General features: G+C 39.3%; 1 protein-coding gene across 2 annotated transcripts in view; it reads right to left on the minus strand.

Moving 5' to 3' along the window:
- G3BP1 (G3BP stress granule assembly factor 1) overlaps positions 1-25,352 on the minus strand; it is a 36,590-nt gene extending 11,238 nt beyond the window's left edge. The window contains exons 1-9 of one of the 2 annotated variants that reach the window (XM_042948628.1): positions 25,014-25,352; positions 13,888-14,000; positions 8,525-8,606; positions 7,889-8,062; positions 6,054-6,144; positions 4,314-4,407; positions 2,223-2,424; positions 871-972; positions 140-251 (exon numbers count right to left, since the gene is read on the minus strand). In XM_042948628.1, coding sequence (XP_042804562.1) covers positions 140-251; positions 871-972; positions 2,223-2,424; positions 4,314-4,407; positions 6,054-6,144; positions 7,889-8,062; positions 8,525-8,606; positions 13,888-13,982 — 952 coding nt within the window. In that variant the 5' untranslated portion in view covers positions 13,983-14,000; positions 25,014-25,352. Of the gene's footprint in view, positions 1-139; positions 252-870; positions 973-2,222; positions 2,425-4,313; positions 4,408-6,053; positions 6,145-7,888; positions 8,063-8,524; positions 8,607-13,887; positions 14,001-24,365; positions 24,580-25,013 lie in introns of those variants that run through there. The other variant, XM_042948637.1, reaches the window with a different exon arrangement.
- Positions 25,353-25,369: the final 17 nt, after the last annotated feature.

A 25,369-nucleotide genomic window follows, 5' to 3' on the forward strand; every position in this document is an offset into this window, starting at 1 on the left:
TTTTCTCCACCCCCAAACACAGGTAATTCCATCAGCCCCATAATTTATTTTTAAAGTAGAAAATATCAACCACCCCTAAAGAACAAGCTCTCACCTCAAAACCCCCCAAACCAGAGAAGTCACCCTTCTGAGCTCTTACTTGGTCTAGGTCCCCTCTGGGGAGGAATATTTATTCGTTGTTCTCGCACTCTTTGATCCCTCTGAGGCCTCTGCGGTGGAATCTGAGATTCAGGCTTAGACTCCGGACGAGGCTGAAAAAATCGTAAGTTAACCTCTGTGTAAAAAGAAAGCAAGTTTACCTTTTTTCCTGTAAAGTTTCTTAGCTAACAATAAGGTTTAAAGAGAAAATGACACGGGTGCCTGGGTGGCTGAGTCGGTTAAGCATCCGACTCTTGGTTTCAGGTCATGATCTCACGGCTTTGTGGGTTTGAGCCCCACATTGAGCTCTGTGCTGGCAATGTGGAGCCTGCTTGAGATTCTCTCTCTCACCCTCTCTGCCTCTCCCCAACTTGTACTATCTCTGTCTCTCCCAAAATAAACTTTCAGCATCCAACTTTGGCTCAGATCATGATCTTGCAGTTCGTGAGTTCAAGCCCTGCATCGGGCTGTGCTGACAGCTCAGAGCCTGGGCCTACTTCAGATTCTGTGTCTCCCTCTCTTTCTCTCTTGAAACCAATTAAACATTAAAAAAAAATTGTTTTAATAAAAATAAAAATAAAAACTGACAGCTCTCCAAAAAAGGAAATTATTAAAAACCACCCTGTACTCTTCTCTGCTCTGTGTACCAGTTCCCACATTCTCCAAACCTATGTGAAGCACATTACATGAAATACAAGTAAATGTGCCCAATATACAAGCTTAGAAACTCACCTGCGAAGCTGGTACTTTAACAACGTGAGGTGGTATCCCAGTAACTGGAACAGCTCCACTGGGTGGAAGGTTCTTACTGGTCACAGATGCCCAAGAAAATGTCTAAGGGAACAACATTACTTGATTACCCCTTTCAAAATAATATAAAAGCTATTAGTCCTTAATTTCTTGTACATAATATATGCGTCACATTTTCATATTAGATAGGATGTTGTTCCTAAGTATCTTGAGATTCCTTTTCTTCTCCTACTTACAAATTTAGCGTTAAAATCCCCTAGGACTAGTCATCAAGTATCAGCAAAGTAAGAAAAGGTTTAAGGTCTAAGAAGCTACTTTCACTCAATTTCAGGTTTGTGAATCAAAGAAAATTCTCTCTCCTTCAAAACCAGCTTCCTTCTAGGATTCTCCCAATTAATGGTACAAACATCAACCCTGTTACATCAACTTTAGAATTCCCTTGAACACCTTTTCAATCCGTATCAAACTTCCTAATTCTTACTATTTACGACTTAACTACCTTCATTGCCACAAGCTTAATCCCAGGTGTCAAGATTTCTCTCCAGGGCTACAATAGCAGTCACCTAACTAGTCATTCCTCCTCAATCCAGCCAACCTACTTTTCTCCCTGCAAGCTCAAGTCATTTCCTACTCACCTAATCACTGCCCTCTAGAGAGAGACCAAGAACCCTACCTGTTTTACCAATATCTCCCACACCCAAAACAATGACCAGCAGAGGTGCTTGAACTATTAAATAAATGATATAAGAAAGAACCTTAAGAACCCTGACCCCATAAATACAGCACAAAACACATTCCTTCACAGAACACCAAATGTAAATGTTCTGTGATCCCAGTTAACATCACCCTGAAATGCCTCAGGAGTAACAGAAAAGCTTTGAACTTTGAAATCAAGTATTCTAATTAGAAAAGTAGCTGTAGTTTGGCAATTTGTTTCTACTTCTACTGTAAAGTTATCCTCAATTAGAGTCAGAAAAAAAGCAGGAAAAAGTCTGTTGTGCCATGATATATTTTTAAAAGGTACTTTATCACTTGTTTTTAACAAGCATTATTTTGAAACAAATTATTTAAAAAATGTGAGGTTGTTGATATGGTGATAAAAGAGCACCTGAAATTTCTGGTCTAGAAGTATTCAAGTTTCCTTGGGTGGGGAGGAGAATTACTTTCAGAAAACAATATGCGTCTTAATTCCTATCTGAGGTATGGCTCATTATGTAGTAAGTTTCCCTGAACAAATGAAAACGTACCCATAAAGTCCACCAAACAGTACTATAAAGGAAGAGAGGTTTTTAAAAATCACCTAGAAACAGGAAGAAGGAAGACATACTACATACCCTCAGGTCTTCCTGTACTGTCTGTGCTATGTCTGCAGGTGCTGGGGAAGAACTCTTCTGGGCATCCTCAGGAGCAGTTTCTTCCAACACTGGCTCAGACTTTTCCTCTTGGATTTCAGAAACAGGTTCTTGTTCTGGTTCTGGTTCAGGATCAGGCTCTGGTTCAGCAACAGGTTCCTCTAAATGTTCTTCCAAATCATTGCTTTGGAAAATTTGAGAAACATCATTCTGCCTCCACTGATTTAGCAAGAAACTCCCAAGTATTTATTAACTATAGAGACCTGAACCAAAAAATTGCTCCCTGTCTCCAAAAAAAGATCTGAGTATTAAAACAAGACAACTCCTTAGAAAAGCATTCAATGAGCAAATCAGATTTGCTAAATTCTCCTAAGCAAATACATCAAAAACAGATCAAAATGAACCAAATCATGGTTTCTGTTACAATCCTGAAACTATCACAATTCACTTAGCTAACCACACATACAAAAAGACTAACAGCTTGTGGGGAAGGGGAAAAGAGTTGTTCAAAGGTTACAGTTTTACTTTTGCAAGATGAAAAGTTCTAGAGACCTGTTGTACAAATATTTGCACATAGTTAACATTACTACTCTGGGGCGGCGCCTGGGTGGCTCAGTCAGTTAAGCGTCCCACTCTTGATTTCAGCTCAGATCATGATCTCATGGCTTTGTGGGTTTGAGCCCTGCATGGGGCTCCGTGCTCACAGAGTGGAGCCTGCTTGGGATTTTCTTTCTCTCTCTCTCTCTCTCTCTCTCTCTCTCTCTCTCTCTCTCTCCCCCTCCCTCCCTCCCTCCCTCCCTCCCTCCCTCCCTGGCTTGCACTGTCAAAATAAACTTTAAAAAGGAAAAAACAAATATTACTACACAGTGCACTTAAAAATGGTTAACAAGGTAAAATTTGTATTATGCAGTTTTTAACATCAAAAAAAACCTCTCAGAACTTAAAAAAAAAAAAAGAAAAAATCACACCAGTTATTCTGGAGAAAGAAGTTATGATTCAGAAGACTTCTTCTTAAACCTTCCAGAAAAATCACAAGGAATGTTTTTTAATGCTGCAAATGATTTCCCCCTGAAATTCTAATTTGGCAGGTTTGTGATGGGACAACAGATCTTTTTCAACTTGCAACCCAGGTGAGTAATGTGGTTAGTTTGTCATCACACCTGGAGAAACACGAAAACATCCTTTAAGCACTAAGAGTTTCATATCAGATGACAAGTAAATATTTCTATTCCTATCATATTTCTGTTCCATTGCAGATTAAAAAAAGTTTAAGATATAGTCACACATTTAGTGTCTGAGTTAATGAAACTATTTAATTCATGTCTGAATTTCTATCAATTTATGCTTGATCTCTAAGTAAGTCCTTGAATATATTTATTCCCCACAAAGCACTTAATGCAATGCCTTGATGTGTTAAATATTTGATAAGAAATCCCCCAAATCAGGGGCACCTGTCTCAGTTGGTAAAGCATGAGACTCCTGACAGAGGTTTTGAGTTCCAGCCCCATGATGGGTATGGAGATTTACTTAAAAATAAAATCTTTGAGGGGCACCTGGGTGGCTCAGTTAGTTAAACGTCCAACTTGACTTCAACTCAGGTCATGATCTCAGGGTTCCTGGGTTCAAGCCCCACATTGGGCTCTGTGCGGACAGCATGGAACCTGCTTGGGATTCTCTCCCTCTCTCTCTGCACCCTGACCCCTGAGCTTATGCTCTCTCTCTCTCTCTCTCCCTCTCAAAAAAAAAAATAAATAAACATTTAAAAAAAATAAAATAAAATCTTGGAGGAAAAAAAATAATCCCAAAATCTATTTTTCACTTATGGCCAAGAAAAAAATGAAACCAAAAAGCAACTGATGGATACTATTTAAGTAGTTCTCATTGTGCAATAGGAATTTTGGAACAAGTTATAACATTTTTGTTAGCTCAGAGATACCAAAAGCAAAACCTTTCTTTTAGGAAATTAGTTATTTTCAGAGATAATTCTGAGAATATACGACTGCCCTCCAACAAAGGGAAAGACTAGACAACCCAAATTCTCATGCAGCTCTGGACAGATAAAGTTTTTCTTACCTGACAGTCTGATCATAGAAAGTTCCAGATTCATCAGGTACTACCTCAGGTGTCTGCTGTCTTTCTTCAGGTTCCTCTACCTCTTCCTCAGATTCTAAATGAGTAAAGAAACTTAAAGTAATTTGTGCTTAATTCTCAAATACAACTGACCCTTAAACAAGACAGGTTTCAACTGTGTGGGTCCACTTATATGTAGATTTTTCTCATTAAATACAGTACAATACTGTAAATGAATTTTCTCTTATGATTTTAATAACATTTCCTTTTCTCTAGCTTACTTTAAGAATACAGCACATAATACATTTAACATACAAAATACATGTTAATCGACTTATGTTATCAGTAGTTTCCAGTCAACAGTAGGCTATTAGTAGTTAAAAAGTTTATAGAGAGTCTAAAGTTCTATGCAGATTTTTGACCGGCGGGGGGGGGGGGGGGGGGGGGGGTTAGCACCCCAACACTCATATTATTCAAAGGTCAACATTATATTCATTTTTACAGTGTTCATCACCATCAAAAGAGTAGTGAGTGGGGGGATGAGTTAAATAGGTGATGGGGATTAAGGGGTACACTTGTACTGAGCACCTAACGTTATATGGAAGTGTGGAATCACTACAGTGTACACATGAAATTGATATTACACTGCATGTTAACTGGAATTTAAATAAAAACTTTAATTTTTGTGAATGGTGTGAGAAAGTGGTCTAGTTTCAACCTTCTGCATGTTGCTGTCCAGTTCTCCCAGCACCATTTGTTAAAGAGACTGTCTTTTTTCCATTGGATATTCTTTCCTGCTTTGTCAAAGATGAGTTGGCCATACGTTTGTGGGTCTAGTTCTGGGGTTTCTATTCTATTCCATTGGTCTATGTGTCTGTTTTTGTGCCATTAAATAAAAACTTTAGAGAAAAAATGAAATAAAAACATATATATAGAAAGTAAATAAAACACAGAAATTTGGTAAAATCATGGGAAAAGCTGTAAGGACAGAATTAAGGCTAATGTAGTGGCTGGGTTAAGAATAAGAACATGGAATCTGAGGTCATTTTGAGGCCCATAATCCAATGCAGGCTCTACCACGTAACTAGCTATATACAACATCAGGCAAATTACTGCTCTGTGTCTCAGTGGCCTCATCTATAAAATGAGAACAGTACTTAAAGTACTTATCTATAAGGCAGTTGTATTATACAATAAATATACAGTACTTAAATTTTTATTTCAGCCATATAAGAAGTACTGATATACTAATTATTATTAGTGTTTAGAGACCATTCTTCAGGTGTCTCTCATGTTTCTTCTGCACATCTTACAACTAAAGCAATGGCTACCTTTTGCTCCAGACTATCCTTTAGAAATATTTATACAGCAGCCTCAGAAAAGCGTCTCCCTCCAGAGCAAAGGGTAGGCACACTTACTCCCTATTGTAAAAGATTTTGATCCTTGAACTTAGGGTTCTACTCTTGCAATGCACCCTGCTACAATGCAGGTGTCGTGCAGTTCATGAGATCTACCACTGTTGCAGTGAGTAATTACCTACTACTGACTTTGGAGTTTTAGGTCTTCCATGAAGCAGGTTGACCTGTTAGATTCGAGTAGGTTGAAAACTCAGACATTCCCCTGTCTTGACAATTAGAAGTTATTAATAAAGAATACAGAGTATAATAAACACACTCAAGAAACCCATACTCTCTTCAGGTCAACCTGATGCCATCAAAAAAAAAATTTAGACAAGTAACTTACCCTCCTGAGGCTCAGTGACAAAGCCACCAAAGACCTCATCTTGGTATCTGAAGATATCATTGTGAACGTAGAACTTATTTGCAACAGAGCCCTGCAATGCCAACAAAAACTTTTCATTTATTCAGATTTTCACCAAAAGCCAAATCACCCTACACCAATGGTTCTCTACTAAGAGCAATACTGCACCACCCAGACACATCTGGCAATGTCTGAAGATACTTCAGTTTTCACATGGGAGAGTGCAACTGAAAGCTATTGCTTGAGTAGAGGGCAGGGATGCTGCTGAACATCCTACAATGCACAGAACGGCCAGCCACAACAAAGAATTATCTGGTCCAAAATGTTACTAACACCAAGAATGAAAAACCCTGCTCTGCATTATAGCCATTAAAAACTACACTCAAATATATTGCTCCCTTAAAATACCACCAGATGGACAGCCAAATACTGGTAAAGTACGTAACATGTCACCACCTTAAATCTGAACAGTAACTACTTTTACCAACTGCAGCACGTACTTAAAATTCCTTAAATCTGTATCCAAGAATATTGATATAAACACTCAACAGTGCTACAGCTGAAAAGGTCTGCCTAGAAGACCACACCAGAGTATAAATCCAACTATGTCATTAACTATTCAAGCTCCAACACTGTCTCTTCATCTACATTTAAAAAAAAAGGGGGGGGGGGGGATATCACATCTCCTATCTACATAGGAGCTTTGGATATTAAATGAGACAGTTCATATAACAATGCATTATATAAGGTAATGTTAGATTCTTCCTCTTTAATAGGAAAAGGAAATTTAAGCAAACTTAAAATAATTCTTAATTATATCCCATATGACTCTGTATAGTTAGAAATTCATCAAGTTTTATACTACAGATAATCTAAGCCATCCTCTAAAACTCATGACTAAAATGAAACACGTTAATTTCTCAAAAAGACAACTGAGTTATTATTCAAACAGTAAGATGACAGGGGTTTTAGATTCATTATTTCTGAACAGAAAATTATCTTTTATTCATTCATTCATTCGTTCATTTATTTATGGGGGACAGAGAAAGAGAAAGAATATTCCAAGCAGCCTCCACGCTGAGCGTGGAAGCCCAACACAGGGCTCAAACCCACGAACCATGAGATCATGACCTAAGCCAAAATCAAGAGTCGGAACTTAACCAACTGAGCTACCCAGGCTCCCTGAACAGAAAACTATCTTAAGGGTAATGCTAAAGAAAACATCTAATCAGCAGGTCCCTATTGAGCCACTTCCACATGCGTATGCAGATAGGCTTCCTGACTTTGTTCAGTCTGCACCAGTCAGGAAGACAGTACAAGTGCAAACTCTTCAACATAAACCCGTGGCTCCTTTCATGATAAGCAGGAAAAGAAACAGGGCTCCCTGAAGAAACAGCAGATTCTAGAACTGGGGCTGGGGCTAGGACTAGGGCTGGAGCAAGCAGAGTATCAAATGAGCCTGAAACATCTTGTGCCACAAAAGTTATAAAGTGCTCCCTCTGCCAAAAACAAACAAAGAGATAATGGTACTGTAGTTAAGAAAGAGTATTCCTTACGCTTAGGAAAAATGCTCACTGAAGTATCTGAGGATGACTAGGCATGATGTCTCCAACCTACTTATAAATGGTTTTGAATTAAAATGACAGGTAAATAGAAAAAGCATTACTAATGTACAGGCAAGTGTGGGCAATGGCTCTAGGTAAGGAGTATGTATGAGGTATTGTACTATTATCACAACTTTTCTGTAAGCTTGAAATTTCAAAATAAATACTTTCTAAAAAGATTTGTACAACCTTTCGTGGTTTGTTTCTTCATACCTCAGGAGCAAGGACAAATGTCTGCATGAATCTCCTCAAAGCCTGGTTGTTATTGGAGAGCAACCCCATCACCTGGACCACCACCCCATCATTCAGAGTGGCATGAGCATCAACATGGCGAATCTTAGTGTGGCAATTGGTAAAGTTTTGTGACATGACTTTCCTATGGATTTCCTAAAGAATCAAGGGAAGAGTTAATGACTTAAAATTTACAATCTCCAACAAAAACAAATTTTTAATACAACACAAGTAGAGATAATCTGCATGTTTAAATTACAAACTACACAGACCCTAATTTGCCTTAGAACAGGATATCCCAGTGACCGCCTTGAGCTTTTTAAAACTGTCCTGAATTGACATACCTAAAAAAGGTTTACAGTAAATGAGAATGATCCCTGTGCTAAAACCAATTACCTCCTAACAGAAAATTTTCAGAACAAATTATTCAAAATAAGGAAATCTGACACCCTAAGCTTTTCAGTGGCTTTACCAAATAGGTACTGAACACCAAAACTGCTAAAAAGAAATTGAAAAACTTCGTCTTTAAATATCAGCAAATCTGTTATGTATGTACCTGCCTCAATATGGGTTATTTTCTAGCTGTGTAACAGCCTACACAAAGCTTGGGATGCTTACTTTCTGTCCATAAACCGCATCTGCTGGCTTTCCATTTGAATCCAATCCCCCGTGGACATAAGAAGAGTTCTTTCCATAAAATCTGTAAAACAGAGAGATAATTTACTTGTCAGGTGCAAGCATCCTAAGCCTTGATATTTATTTTTCATGTTTGGTATCTATTTGCCTCACTGGCAGAATCTTGGAAACAAGGTGTTTTTCTTTTTCATTTTTGTATACAATCATAGATCTACTCCCTACATGTCACTCAACATTTGCTGAACAGAAATAGATTTGGTCAATGAGGCAGAACACTTTACAAGTCATAAGCTCCAGATTTCAGAGTAGGATGACTGTGTTGGGAAAGATCTTGTAGTTCATGTCAGGAAGGCTACTTAGAATAAAACAAGTTCTGTTTTCACTCAAGAAGAAAACAGGCAGCCTTAATACAGATGAGGACATCTACACTCTCCTGTAAGCTTACAAAGTCTAAACCTTTTATATCTGAGAATGCATGTGAGGGGATTCCATTAAAAATCAGTAATTTAACAACAAAAACAAAACCAGTAACTCCTGCAGGTGAGGTTTAAGAGTAATTTTTAACAATTCTTGCTGATGCATTAAGAGCTTCAGACTTTAATTCCCCAAAGCTTGAATTCACCTATATCCTCAATTGCTTTGTTTTTTCATTGTAACACTGGATCGGGGGAAAAAAAAAAATACTGGATCAGGAAAGCCAGATGCAGACACAAAGATATCCCAAAAAGTGCCCCAACCCAGAAATAACTGCTATTAGAATTTCTTGATAACTGGGCGCCTGGGTGGCTCAGTCAGTTGAGCATTGGACTCTTGATTTCGGCTCAGATCATGATCTCACGGTTCATGGGTTTGAGCCCCACATCTGCACGGATAGTCTAGGGCTTCCTTGGGATTTCTCTCTCTCTCTGCCCTTCCCCTGCTCATTCACATCTTCTTTCTCAAAATAAATAAACTTAAAAAAAAAAAAAAAAGAATTTCAGGGCGCCTGGGTGGCTCAGTCAGTTAAGCATCTGACTCTTGATCTCTGCTCAGGTCAGATCTCACAATTCTTGCGTTTGAGCCCCTGCACTGATGGTACCAAGCCTGCTTGGGATTCTGTCTGTCTTTCTCTGCCCCTCCCCTGCTTGTGCTTTCTCTCTCAAAATTAATAAATATTAAAAAAAAATTTTTCAAATTAAAAAGAATTTCTTGGGGCGCCTGGGTGGCTCAGTCGGTTAAGCGTCCGACTTCAGCCCAGGTCACGATCTCGCGGTCCGCGAGTTCGAGCCCCGCGTCGGGCTTTGGGCTGATGGCTCAGAGCCTGGAGCCTGCTTCCGATTCTGTGTCTCCCTCTCTCTCTGACCCTCCCCCGTTCATGCTCTGTCTCTCTCTGTCTCAAAAATAAATAAACGTTTAAAAAAAAAAAAATTAAAAAAAAAAAAAAAGAATTTCTTGCTACCTATACTACCTACAGATATGCAATTTGTCACAAATGAACCCATACATATCATTCTACATCCTGATTCTGTCCCTCTCTGGCCCCTCAAATAGGACAGTTTTGGGCCCACAGGTACCCTAAGTCTACCCTGCAAATTTTAAAGTTATTAAAAGGCTACACATCTGCCAGTGCATCAGTTCAATGCTGGCTAATCCACTTTTCATTACAGGCAAACATCAGAGATATCAGAGTTTGGTTCCAGATCAGTGCAATAAAGAGAATATTGCAATAAATGGAGTCAAATAGGCTTTTTTGGTTTTCCAGTGCATATAAAAATTATGTTTACACTACACCTTTGTCTATTAAACGTGCAACAGTATTTCTACTACAATGTAAGCAATGTAAGCAATGTACATACCTTAATTAAAAAACACTTTGTTGCTTAAAAAAAAAAAATGTTAACCATCATCTGCACTTTCAGGGAGTCCTAATCTGTCTATTGGTGGAGGGTCTTGCCTCGATGGATGGCTGCTGACCAGGGTGGTGGTTGCAGAAAACTGGGGTGGCTGTGCCAATTTCTTCAAGTTAAGACAACAATGAAGTTTCTTCCACCAATTAACTTTTCCTTTCACTAAGGATTTTCTGTAGTGTGTGATACTGTTTGACAGCATTTTACCCACAGTGGAACTACTTTCGAAATTGGAGTCAATCCTCTCAAATCCTGAGAGCCACTGCTTCATCAACTCAAGTCTATGTAATATTCTTTTTTGTTGTTACTCCCAACAATCTTCACAGCATCTTCAGCAGTAGATTCCATCTTAAAAAAAAAAAAACTTCTGGGGCGCCTGGGTGGCTCAGTTAAGCGTCCAACTTCGGCTCAGGTCATGATCTCACAGCTGTTGAGTTCAAGCCCCACATCGGGCTCTGTGCTGACAGCTCGGAACCTGGAGCCTGCTTCGGGTTCTGTGTCTCCTCCTCTCTCTGCCCCCACCCCCCCCATGCTCATGCTCTGTCTCTCAATAATGAATAAACATAAAAAATTTTTTTTAATTAAAACATTTTAAAAAACACTATCTTTGCTCATCTTTAAGAAGCAACTCCTCATCTGTTAACGTTTTATCATGAGACTGCAGCAACTCAGTCACATCTTCAGCCTCCACTTCTAATTCTAGTTCTCTTTATATTTCCACCACACCTGCAGTGACTTCCTCCTCTGAAGTCCTGAACCCCTCAAAGTCATCCACGAGGGCTGGGATCTTCTTCTCAACTCCTGTTCATCTTGATATTTTGACATCTTCCCATGAATCACGTCCAATATAAAGCTGTTTCATCTACACTGAAAATCTATTATTGTCCGTGTAGCCACCTTCACCACCTACCTTATCTAGATTTTCTGGATGGCTTGCTGCAGCTTCTACATCAGCACTTGCTGCTTCACCTTGCACTTTGATGTTACGGAAACAGCTTCTTTCCTGAAACCTCATCAACTAACTTGTACTAGCTTCAAACTTCTTCTGTGGCTTCCTCACCTCTCTCAGCTTTCATAGAATTGAAGAGTTAGGGCCTTACTCTGATCAGGCTTTGGATTAAAGGAATGTTGTGGCTTATTTGACCTTCCATCCCACTACTCAAAGTTCCTCATATCCACAATAAGGCTGCTCTGCTTTCTTATCATGCATGTGTTCACTGGAGTAGCACTTTTCATTTCAAAAACATTTCCTTTTTACTCACAATTTAGCTAATAGGCCAAGAGGCCTAGCTTTTGGCCTATCTCAGCTTTCAACATTCCCTACCAAGCTACTTACGGCTTTTGATGTGAAGGGACAGACAAGTGACTCTTCCTTCCACTTAATACCTAATTAAAGCCATTGTAGGGTTAAGTTAACTGGCCTAATTTGAATACCACTAAGTCTCAGAGAATAGAAGGCCCAAAGAGGGAGAGAGATGGGGAACAACGAATCAGTGTAAGAGTCAGAAGACATACAGCATTTATTGAACATTAAGTTCATGGTCTTACATGCGTAGGCATATGCCATAAAACGATTATAATAGTACCAACAAAGGTCACTGATCACAGATTACCATTAAAAAATATAATAATGAAAAAGTTTGAAATATTGTGAGAATTAGCAAAATGTTGACAAAGACACAAAATGAGCAAATACTGGAAAAATGGCACCAATGAACTTGCTAGACTGAAGATTGCCACAAACTTATAACTGCCAAAAAACACAGTATTTGCAAAGCACCATAAAGTGAAACACAATGAGATACGCTTGTATGTATGTTGTACTTCAAGATAAAATGTGAAAAAAAAAAGGTCTTGAGTCAATAAATATATCGACAAGGACTATATTAATTTCACTTAGTTCTCCTAAGTTTTATGTATTAATTTGAGAGAGTAAGAGCAAGCAAGAGCAGGGGAGAGGCAGACAGGGAGAGCAAAAAATCCCAAACAGGCTCCCCGCTGACACTGATGAACTGTGAGATCATGACCTGAGCTGAAATCAAGAGTAGGATGCTTAACTGACTGAGCCACCCAGGCACCCCTTGCTCCTTTTCAAAGTCCAAAGTTACCTAATCTCTGAGGACATAGAAACAAATTTTGACATAAAACACAAAAAGAAAAAAGGGGAAAAAAACATGTGAAAACCTGTTCAATCACTTAAGTCATGTCAACACCAGATTTGTTTTTAATTTTCTATTTATTTTTGAGAGAGAGAGAGAGAGAGAGAGAGAGAGAGAAAGAGAGAGAGAGAGAGAGAGAGAATGAGACGGGGAGGGGCAGAGAGAGGAGATACACAATCTGTGAAGCAGGCTCCAGGCTCTGAGTTGTCAGCACAGGGCCTGACGCTGGCCTAGAACTCATGAACCACAAGATCATGACCTGAGCCAAAGGTGCTTAACCGAATGAGCCACCCAGGCACCCCAACACCAGCAAATTTTTAACAGCTTACATCCTTACCTGCAAAATAAAGTTAAGTACCTAATAATGTCTTACTAAAAGGTTTTAGTAAAGATCAATAGGAAACAGGTGAAAGCAGAAAATTGTAAATTCTCAAATATATATATATTTTCCATTTTCACAACAAGGACTCAAATTTATAAATTTTCTTTTTCACCCAATAAGGACGTGATATCCAATATGCAAGCTGGTCAAAGTAACGAGGGAAATAGTCTGGTCCAGCAAACACACATTTTGGCATCTGTAAGAAATTATTCTAACAAGTCTATAAATCAACTTGTATATTTATAGCTTTGTATAATGCTGGACTGTTTGTAAGAAGAAATAATGGAAGCAACCAACAAATTCACCACTGGGGATTAAAAGATGCTATATATCTCTATAAAATAAAAAATACATGAATACTAAAATTAATATGATACATGTACTACCCTTATGAGATGACCCCAAATTATCAAGTGAAAAACTAAAAGACAGTATGTTAAAAATGTTTGCATATACAAAGAAAAATTGTAAACATGGTTTTACTAGAGCTTTTTGTGTTTATTTCATAAACTGTTAATTTACAAGCCTATACCACATTTCCAAGTTACCCTAATTTTTAAAAGCACATGGACACAAAAATGTTACTGTAGGAATAGTCTTCGATACATTCTTACAAAATATTCATGATTCACCAAAAAACACCATAAAAAACAGAAACAAAAGCATAAATACCATATTTTTATATTTTCAGCCATGATTTTTCTGACAATGTGTAAGTTTAGGTGACTTAGTCTAATTTCTTTATACTTGTATATTCTACTTAAAAATTTAATTTTAATAACCATCATTTATTGGCTGTTATGTACAAAGCACATATTATGCAACAAGTCTACAAAGTGCATGACGAGACTCTGAAGGATAAGTAGCTACATACTAAAAAACATTAGATCATGCATGGTTAAAAAAAAAAAGTTTTACCTGTGTAGCATGTCTGGGGCCTGGTTCAGCAGCGTGTAATACTGCCTCACAAATTCCCGCCCGACCAGCAGGGGACTAGGCTTCTCCATAACCATTGCTTTGGTCAATTCAACCTGGAAAAAAATGTTGAAGATGTTCAACTTGAAAGATCAAGTACACAGGGGAAAAATGGCAGGGGAAAAAACTGAATTATTTAGCTAAAACCAACTCAAAGACAAGACACTTTAGCAATTCTTGGTTTTAAAAAATAAGCATAAGAATAAAACCCCCACAGACCAGGTTAGATTTTTATTCAAGTTTATTGTAATCTGATGAATTCATTATTATTCTCAAAAATTAATTTCTTTAAAATGATTATAAGAACTTCAAAGGTACATATTTCCAGCATGTACCTTATCATAATCTCTCTGAATTTTTTTTAATGTTTATTTTGATGTTTTGAGAGAGAGACAAAGTGCAAGTGGGGTAGAGGCAGAGAGAGGGAGACACAGAATCCGCAGCAGGCTCCAGGCTCTGAGTTGTCAGAGCCTGATGAATTAATGTTTATTTCTGAGAGAGAGACAGAGTGTGAGCAGAGGAAGGGCAGTGAGACAGGGAGACCTAGAACTCAAACTGGGCTCCAGGCTCCGCGCGGTAAGCACAGAGCCTGACGCAGGGCTCGAACTCACGAACTGTGAGATCATGACCTGAGCCAAAGTCGGACCCTTAACCGACTGAGCCACCCAGGCACCCCTCTCTAAATTTCTAAACCCAATTAAGAGTGTTCCACTTCTAAGATTACAAGCACATTCTTATTTGTTGCAATACTAGATTCAAGGGTGATAAATATAGCTCTGACATACAGGAGGCACATGTGATCACATTTTTAGTCAGTATCAGGGAAAACTTCTAGTACCTTTAAGAGAAACCATAAAAATCTAAAAATGCTATGCTTAGTTCATTTCATGATGAAACCAAATATAATCTGAAAAAGGGTGAGCTAACAAAATGTTTTTTTTTACTCAAAAAAATTATCTACCACCTCAAAGTCCTCACAATGACAAAGTTAGTATCTTTTGAGTATTAAGAAAGGCAGCAAACACTAAGTCCTCAATCATTGTTATCAAAATAAAACTTTTTGGGAAAAATATCTGGTAGGAGATAATCCAACTTTTCATTTGAGGAATAAAATCATCCTCAAATTAAGCATACAGGCAAACACATATGTACAGATCAATTACAGTAAAAAAGGCAAGACATTTTATTTCAGTTTTCTCAAAGGACAGGCAAAACAATTTGATTGGTTAATTCCTGAACAATTTGTGGACATATGTTTATCTTCATCTAGTGCATCTGCATTATCCTTTTATCTTAAAAAGTTTATTTTGAGAGAGAGAGAGAGAGCGCGCATGCGCACATGGGCACACGAGCAGGGAAGGGGCAGAGAGAGAATCCCAAGCAGGTTCCAAAGCTGTCTACACAGAGCTGGGCATGGGGCTCAAACTCGCAGAATGTGAGATCATGAACTGAGCCAAAACCTAGAGACAGACACTCAACTCAGTCACACAGGCACCCCTGCGTTATTCTTGAATATCTGTCCAATTTACTACCTGTTTCACTGAAACCTAAGAAATTAGTTCAAGGCCAGTCCACATTTTCCCCAGATTACAGGTACTAGATCAATACAGAATACCTTCCTAGTCATACTGGAGAGTAGTTTACCTGTAGGCATGGTTACTAGAGTATCAGTAAAAAGAATTTGGATCCTAAGTCTTAAACAAATATACTTAGACTAAACCAGAATGAGAAATTGCTATACTTTTCCCTGGATCATAGTCAAACACAAAAAAAAAAAAAAAAGAAGATAATTTCAGATGTTCTTACTGATCCTAAATTCTTCAGAACTTCAAAGTTACAGTTGGATGTGAGATCACGTCATATAACTTGTGGTTTTCAAGTTTTAAGATTTCCCATTACTATGGTACTATTACTATGATCTGATGTAAACCAGATCAACTACACTTAAAAAAAATTTTTTTTAATGTTTTTATTTCTTTTTGAGACAGAGACAGAGAAGAGAGAGACAGAGTCAGAGAGAGGGAGACACAGAATCCAAAGCAGGCTCCAGGCTCTGAGCTGTCAGCATAGAGCCCAACGCGGGGCTTGAACTCATGAGCTGTGAGACCATGACCTGAACTGAAGTCAGATGCTTAACTGACTGAGCCACCCAAGCGCCCTTCCACCTGAATTTTTAATGGAAGGGCTTACTCTAGGCAAAGTCAAAAGAGCAAAATATCCTATGATCTGCGTAAGAATGCATATGGAACTCTCATACAAATCACTAAAATAAAGAATAACCCAAGAGAAAAACAGGCAAAGGAAATGGAAGAGCCAATTCTCAGGAAAGTAAATGGGCAAGAAATGATAAACTAAGTAACCAATAAAATGCAAATTAAAACCTATCACTTCTCACAGAAGATCCCCTGAAATATTAAAATATCAGTCAATGTTCAACACTGTCAAGAAGTTGGGAAAAGAGAACCGGCAAAGCTGAAGAAATGTCAATGGCTGCCACCACAGTGGAGAAGTTATCTAATAAAATCAACAATGCTCCAATGAATCCAGCAATTCTTTTCTAGACACATACACAAGAGAAACACCCATAGGCACAAGAGATAAAGCGAGAAATTAACTGCCACCCTATTTCTGAAACATAACACAAATAACCTATGTTATCTGTCAAACAGGAAATGGATTAGGGTGCAGTTTATACAAATCATTCAAACACTGTATCTAAGATAATCACATGGGGCACTGACAAGATTGAAAAGCAGTACTATTTATAATTATGCCAGGTTAACTGGAGTGAATTAGGGCTGTCCCTAGGAAACCAAGACATAAAGTCATCCTATTTATAGTGGTCAAAGTCAGCATGAAATAGATCTCAAAAACAATGTTAAAATGAAAAGTCAGTTGCTGAATATGTACTGTATAATAGCTTTTAAACTTTTAAAAGTGTTTTTAGTATACACAAAACATTAGATATTGTTCATAGTACTTTTCTACTTATGAAAAGCTTTATTAACATTATGCTGTCATATACAGTACACAATAAATACTTTAGTCCTAACTTTGAAGTATTTGTTACTTCCATTGGATCAGATTTTCTTTTAATATTTAAGGCCTAAAAATTAGCCTGATACATGGAGTATCCCAGCAGAAATTCCATTTGGACAAGAAAACCATTCAAATTATTCTGCTTATATGTAAAAATCTTACTATAACTATGTCATCAACTGTTGATACTTAGTTTATGTAAACAGATGCTTTTACTTGGTAGAATTAATTTTAAAAATACACCCATAGGAGCATAACTGATTATCTAATTTATGCTTTAAACTATAGTCTGACTGCAAATGAGGTACTTTGGAATAACTTCATCACCTATGATAACTCTTACTCCAATCTACCCTTTTGGTTTCCTTCATCTGTTTTTGTTTTTATCATGATTTGTATTCTGCAGTCATTTCCAGTTTTTTTCTTCCAAGATTTAATTTAAATTCAAGTTAGTTAACATATAGTGTAGTATTCATTTCAGAAGTGTATTTTCATGATTCATCACTTACATAACACCCAGTACTCATCCCAACAAGTGCCCTCCTTAATGCCCATCACCCATTTAGACCATCCCCCACCCACCTCCCTCCATCAATCCTCAGTTTGTTCTCTATAGTTAAAAGTCTCTTATGGTTTGCTTCCCTCTGCTTTCATCTTATTTTTCCTTCCCCTATGTTCATCTGTTTTGTTTCTTAAATTTCACATTTGAACGAAATCATACGATATTTGTCTCTGACTTATTTCACTCAGAATAAGGGAAAGAGCCAGGGTACATGGGTGGCTCAGCTGGTTAAGCGCCTTGTGGGGCCTGCACTGAGCGTGGAGCCTGCTTAGCGTTCTCTCCCTCCCTCTCCCTCTGCCCTTCCCTTACTTGCGTGGGCACACACACGCTCTCTCAAAAAATATATACAATAAACTTTTTCAAAATAAAAAAAATAAAAATAAAAAAAAATTATGGAAAGAGCCCAAATGTCCATCGACTAATGAATGGATAAGGATGTGGTGTGTGCAAACACATACACACACACACACAAAATGGAACATTATCAGCCATCAAAAGGAATGAAATCTTGCCATTTGCAAGGACATGGAAAGAATAGAGCATTGGTATATTTATTTTTAAAATAGTCTGGAAGTAAAAACAGACAAATAGATCCATAGAACAAAATAGCTAAGAAATATACCCACATATAAAGGGACAACTGGGATTTTTAACATAAATGCAGATAATTCGGTAGAAAAAGGATACTCTGTTCAACAAATGGTGGAAGAATTGCATATCCATACATTGGAAAAAATGAACCTCATTTCACGTACCACATTAAGTTTACTCGAAATGGTTTTATGTAAAATCTAGAACTATAAAATCTGCATGACCTTGGGTTGAGCAAAGATTCTAGTTACACTGAAAACATAATCTATATGAACACTGATACTGTAGATTCTGTTAAATTAAAACTTTCTGCCCTGCAAGCCCCTTTACGAGAATGAAAACACGAGCTAGACTGGGGGATAAATATTTCAAAGCATATATCTGATAGGAAAACTTGTTATCTATAAGAACTCTCATAACCGAATAACAATCCCATAAAATATGAGCAAAAGATATGAAAAAACACTCCACCAAAGAAATTATTTGAATGCCAAATGAGCCCATGAAAAATGCTAAACATCCTTAGTAATCAAAGAAATGCAAATTAAAACCACAGTAAGGTACCACTACACCTGTCAGAACGACCAAAATAAATGCTGACCAAGGTTGGCCAGGATATACAGAAACTCTCAGGATATACTCAAAATTCTGCTGGTGGGAGCGTCAAGTGGTGCAACCACTTAAGAAAAGTTTGTCAGTTTCTTAGAAAGCTTTATTTGTAACACCCTAAAGCTGGAAACCAACCAAACATCCATCAACAGGTGAATGGATAACATTGTGGTGTATTTACAGAATATAACTTTTTTCACAAGCACATATTGTATGATACAGCTTACATAAAAATTCTAGAAAACATAGGGGGCACCTGGGGGGGCTCAGTTGGTAAAGCTTCCATCTCTTTGATTTCAGCTCAGGTCATGATCTACAGTTCATGGTATGAAGCTCCATGCCTGCTTGGGATTCTCTCTCCCCCTCTCCTTGCCCCTCCACCCCCAAGCTCTCTCTAAATAAGGAAAGAAAGAGACAAAGAGAGAGAGAGAGAGAGAGAGAGAGAGAGAGAGAGAGAAAGAAAGAAAAGAAAAGAAAAACAAGGAGTCCTACTTAAAAAAGTGATGCAAATTGTTAACTGTCAATTCTAAGTACTAGGACGTTTAAGTCGTCTTTTTGCCCTATCTTAATAATTTATCAAAAACACTAAGGAAAAAACACCAAGGGTTTGTGTGCACTAATATGAATATATATTAAATTATCATAAATTTTGTAGCAAGGTTATGCTATGTATTCAAACATTTGAAATTAAGGCATTAAGAGAAACCAAAATGTTTTCCCAAAACCAGAGAAACTTTAATACAAAAGCCAATGTCTGTACTCATAGCAAGAGCAGTATCACCATCACGGGATCTACTGTTCAATCTGTTTTCTAAACTCTACACGTTTACCACCTGTCACCTCCCTTTAATTCTTCCTGATAGTTCCTTGGAGAAATGGTTGACTTTAGGGCTGGGAAAGGCAAAATACAAGGTGAGCCTGAACTACTGGTAAATAAAGAAAATGCTTTAAGGGGTGGCTCAATCAGTTAAGCATCCGACTTCGGCTCAGGTGATGATCTCTCGGTTCGTGAGTTCGAGCCCCTCTCGGGGCTCTGTGCTGACAGCTCAGAGCCTGGAGCCTGCTTCAGATTCTGTGTCTCCCTCTCTCTGCCCCTCCCCTGCTTGAGCTCTGTCTCTCCCTCTCTCAAAAACAATTAAAAATTTTTTTTAAAAAAATGAAAATGTTTAAAAAAAAAAAACCTCAGGGGAATGTTAAAAGGACACAAGAGCCAAAACTGCACCAATTTGAGCAGTAAGTAAAAAAGCAAAAATAACTTAGATAACATTGGATTACAAACCAAAGAATAAAATATCCATGGCTCCATAGTAACAAAAATAAATGCCTAAATACAAAATTTAATGAGTAAGAAAATAAAGTCAATAAAAAAATAAAGGGGGAAGGAGACAAAGCTGCCTTACAGAAGAATTTCAAACAGAGGGAACAAAGGAAATAAAGAATCACCATTACACTAAGATAACAGCCACAAGCAAGATCCAGTAATAAACACTATAAGGAATCTTTAAAGAAACATATTAACATATGCTAAGAAACAGAGAAACATATTAACATATGCTTAAGAAACCTTTAAGAAACATAGCTAATATATGCTAACATATATTAGCATAACTTTGAAGTGTCTCCCCCCCCCCCCAAATATTTAGTAATTACAATAATAGCTTTAATACATAGCTAATTTATGTCCACAAATTCTGATCCTCCTCTTCCTTGGGGACTGGTTTTTAACAAAGAAAACAAGGGGAAAAATCCTAACCTGGTAGACACCACTTAATCGACCAAGGTTAAATTCAACCAGTACATTATGTACTCCTTGATGTGATAAGAAGGCTAAGTCACCTCTGTATTCTTCCCCCAAATCCATAACCTCAGTCTACCTATAACACCAAGTGTACCCAAATTTAGATCAAGTGTCAAGGTCATAAAAGACAAAGAAAGAAAAGAAACTGTGACAGATCAGAGAGAGACTCAAGAGACTGCAATGTGTTATCTTAGATTGGATCCTGGAACAGATAAAGGACGTTAGTGGAAAAACTAAGGAAATCTAAGGGCAATCATTTCGTTAATAGTATTTTATTCAACATCAATTTCTAGCTATCTCAAACTCAAGTTTTCTCAAAAGAGAAAAACTTCAAAATGAACTGAAAAAACCTAACAATTTACTAGCTTTTCTTGGTTTTTTAATATCCATCCATTCCCCACTCCAAAGTTAAAAGCTAATCGGCTGGACTTATAATTGGGCAACAATCTACATTCTTTGTCAGTGAGGGGAAAAAACACTTTATGGTTAACACTACTGCCTCATCTATGAAATTCCTGAAAACATGAATTTCCCATCCTTTAGATTTCACAAATCACAGAGCAGGCTCAGAGAGTCCATGAACACAGGGTATACCTGAGTCATAACCTAAAAAAGGCTGAAAAGGTTTTGGACTCCAGATTCTGAATCCTACAAACTTTTTTGAATAAGGAAATAGCTACACTCTACAATTCACTGCTAGACATATAAGCTTTACAAAACAGACAACTTTTTGGGTTTCAGAGCCTCAATACCCTTTGTAAGTAAAAACATAAGACTACTAAGACATGTAAAAGCACTTTTAGAATATATAAAGGGCTATACAAATACACAATGATGCTGTTAAGTAGCCATTTAACATCCCCAGAGTTGCAGTGTGCCCCATCTAGGAAGCCACTTTCTCTGAACCATCTCTAGCATTTACTTTTTTAAATACCTGAAATACAACAAGCTGAGCAGCTGAACAATAGTACAACATGACAAACTGCCAGAGGATGAAAGGGGAAATCAATTCATCTGAAGACACTAAGGCCACAATCTGTGAGAAAAATGTTTTAATTACTTTGTTTTATAAAGGCCACTCTTCATGTGCAGATTAACCCTGGCTCTTCACCATTATCACCTGGCTTGCAATTCAGCTTTCCCCACCCAGGCCAAACAGGGTGTCCAAGGATACTTAAAAAAAAATAAACAGGTGATTTTTAAGTTTGAAAAACATAATAAACCTAGTTAACCACCAGTGTGATCAGCAACTACAAGTGAGATTACAGTTGCTGAATCTAAATTTAACTACATGGCTGGAAGGGCAGTGTTGCAACTAAAGGTTTTTCCTACTAGCTATTAACTGACTAGCCAGGGGAGGGGGGGAAAGCAGTTTTTAAACCTACTTACTCTGACAATTCTCTTTGCAAAAGAACGGACAATGCATGTGTGAATTCTGAAATATCATTAAAAAAAAAAAAACAACCTAATTACAAAATGTTGAACGATCAAGGAGGTAATTAAACTGGCAAAAAGAAAAAATTGGTTTTGGTCACAAATTCAGGCTTTATATTAAATTTCATCTTTTAACATTGCCCCAACCATCCTAAGAACCACATACAATTCATAAACCTATAAAAATTTAAGTTTAAGGCATGAACCTGTAAACATTTAAAACTAACCTCTACCCTTTACTTTCTATGCAAAGTACTAAAAGAACAAAATAATAATGTAAATTACAAGGAAAGAAAAAAGAAAAAACGACCGCAAGTAGGTCAGCAACAAACATTACCAAATCTTCCGATGCACCCTTAGCAGACTGTCAGCTGAGAACAGCAAACTGAATGTGAGTTAAAGAACAAAGAAGTGCCTACTTTTCTATCAGTTAGAAGCACAAGAGCTTAGACACACAGGATTTAATAACAAAAGTAACGTGACTTGGCTGGGAAGAAGGGAGGCTCACCAGCCTTGTATTATCACAATTTGCTTCGTTTGTTCCTAATAAACGCACGCACAAGAGATCAACCAGGCTACCAATCTGTAAAATACCTCCGTTTTCATATTCCTGACCAACTGATAACCATTCGCCTGAGGCAAAGAACAGGTTAAGAAATACTTGAAAGAGAAACAAAAGTTTCTCTCAATGCATAAGGATATTTCATTCTGATATATTCTACTCCCAGCAGTGATACCACCAGCTGGATTTAAAAAATTAACAGTTTCTATGTCATGTTTTAACATTTGAAACCTAATGCTAACTCAATAGGCAACCCCAACTAAATAAAGGTAACTAAAATGGCTACATGAGAAGGCCAGTTCTAAGTAAAACAATGTTACATTCTAAAGCAATCTGTTATTTATGGCAACATCAACAAAAAACTTGGCCATACAGTATTTTGATTTATCTATTGCTACTTTCTGTTAACAAACATGGAAAGTACTGGGAAATGGAAACACTTACAAATATTGATTCTTTGTAGTTTTTTAATTTCCTAACAAGGATGTAAATTATGTATTCCCTCCTACTACAAAAAAATTCTTTAAAGACCAATCCTAAAAGCTCTGAAGGAAGGCTGAAAGCCATTCCAAGCAAAATTAATTCACAAGAGCTAGTCGCAAAACTTTTATTGTAGTTTTTTTCTCAAGTAGAGATATTTGTGATGTCAAGTAATGATCTGAACCTACAACTATATTTTTTAAGTTTAGTTAGAGAGAAAGTGAGGACGAGCAGGGGAGGAGCAGAGAGGGAGAGAGAGAATCCCAAGCAGGCTCTGCACCGTCAGCGCAGAGAGCCCGAGGGGGAACTCCAACTCACCAACAGATCGTGACCTGAGCCCAAGTCCAGTCGGGCACTTAACCAACAGCCATCCGGGCGCCCCTGGACCTACAACTATTTTATTAAGCCAAGGTGCATACTGCCTTTCAAATATCGCAAACCTATACTCGTCTTTGAAGGTGTCTTCTGTATTTGCAGCATACAGACAGGAACCTAACAGGAAACGCTCAACACATGAACTGAATGCAGAGAGGCTTTCATCCGCAGAAGATCCCGACTGCCAGGTCCCGACTGGCGTTAAGGGCAAGACTTCCAACACCTCTCAATCACCCGTAATTCACCTAGCATAATAAGCTCCAGTGGTTAAATTTATGTTGTAACTGGGCACCATCCTTTCCGTCCCAACTTCGCATTTCAACCCACGCAGGCGGGCGAGATGTGAAACTCATCGCTCTGACTCGCATTTTCTCCAACTACAAAACGAGGAAGTCAAGCGATCCTCCCGAAGGTCCTTCTCAAAAGCCTGCCCCGGTGAAGACAAGAAAAAGGTTTCAAGGTCTAGACCAATTTCGGAGCCTAACTGGCTGCTGGCGGGACTTTCCCACCACCAGTATCAAATCCGAGGAGGAACACCGTCCACGTTCATTCGCACGTATTCATTCGATTCTATCCTTTTTCCGGAAGCGTGGAGGGCGGCACGTCCCTCCGTGCGAATACACGTAGAAAGGAAAGCCCAAAGCCTCTCGTGTCCTTTGTCATAATCTCACTTCCAACCCGCGTCTCCCTGAAGCCCACAAGTGGCTCCAGTACAAACGCCAATGCACTCTTCGCAGCAGTTGGCCTCGCCAGGCTGATGCTGCCCCCAGGGACCAGGGCTCCGGGGACAGCGGCGCCCTGGAGCCGCGCAGGGCGCTGGCACAAGGACGAAAGGAGGCTGCGGGACTAGGAGTCAGACGGCCCGCGGGTTCCAACCAGCACCTGCCTCTTACCGTCTGTGTGCCTTTGAGCACGCCTCTCCACCGCGGGCCCACCGAATCCACTGCCATAGGGCAAATCCCCGCACCTACCTCCTCGGATCCTCGTGGGAGCGCATGAGAGCCACACAAGTTGCTCAGCACAGTGCCTGGCACACAGTGGGGGCTTAGAAAACACAAGGGTTATTATCTCCTCTCACTATCCATGCATTCGCTGCTCCCCCTTTAACTCCCTGCGAAGCCGAAGCGCTGCACTTCTGCTTCCCGAGTCGAAAAACCCTCATCGCGCTTTCGTGTCGCCCCGCCCCAAAATAAAAGCCTCCTCGGGTCCGGGCCAAACTGGAGCCCCTCGCCAGGGGAGGGAAGGCTCTGCGGGCGCGCGGGAGGGAGGCGGCGGGCGGGAAAGGCCGGCGAGACCGCCGCGCGAGGCCCCAGGCCCCCGAGATCGCTCTGGAGCCCGGGCGGCGGCCGCGGCTCGCTCTCGCCCCGCGAGGCCGTTGGGCGTGGCACGCGCACGAGGCGGCCGCGGACACGGCCACGCGCGCCGACCGGTGGGAGCGCGGCGAAGAGGGGGCGGGGAAACTCCGCGCGCCCGTGCGCCCGCCTGCGGCCGTTTGGGGGGGGGGTGGTGTGCACGCCTCGCGCGGCCGCCGCCGTCGCTCGGACTTCTCCTCCCTCTCACGACCGTCCCAGCTCGTCTTCGTCCCTGGGCCGCCCCGCCCCGCCCACACCCCAGACTACCTGCGCGGCTGAGCGGGAGAGGAACAAGCTTTGCTCCACAGCACGGCAAAAGGCAAAATCCCCTCACGCAACTGCGTCCGCACACACGCGTGCTCCGTCGCCGGTCTATATAACCGCGACTCAGCCTAACTTGTTGCGGCCAGGTCGAGCAGGCTTGTGACCAATCCCGACTGCGTCCTCTGGGCTCTTCGAGCAGCAATTGGGTATTGCCTCAGGATGAAGGCGTGGCTCTTGATTGGCTTAGACTCATGCCTATGAGACTGTGAGGATCTCGTTTCCCTAGTAACGGATTGGCATTGAGAGAGACCAATTACTTAAAGGTACGTCAAAAAGAGGGTGGGGAGTTCTTTAACCGA

This window comes from Panthera leo, chromosome A1 (assembly GCF_018350215.1).
Source record: "Panthera leo isolate Ple1 chromosome A1, P.leo_Ple1_pat1.1, whole genome shotgun sequence".
NCBI classification, from domain to species: domain Eukaryota; kingdom Metazoa; phylum Chordata; class Mammalia; order Carnivora; family Felidae; genus Panthera; species Panthera leo.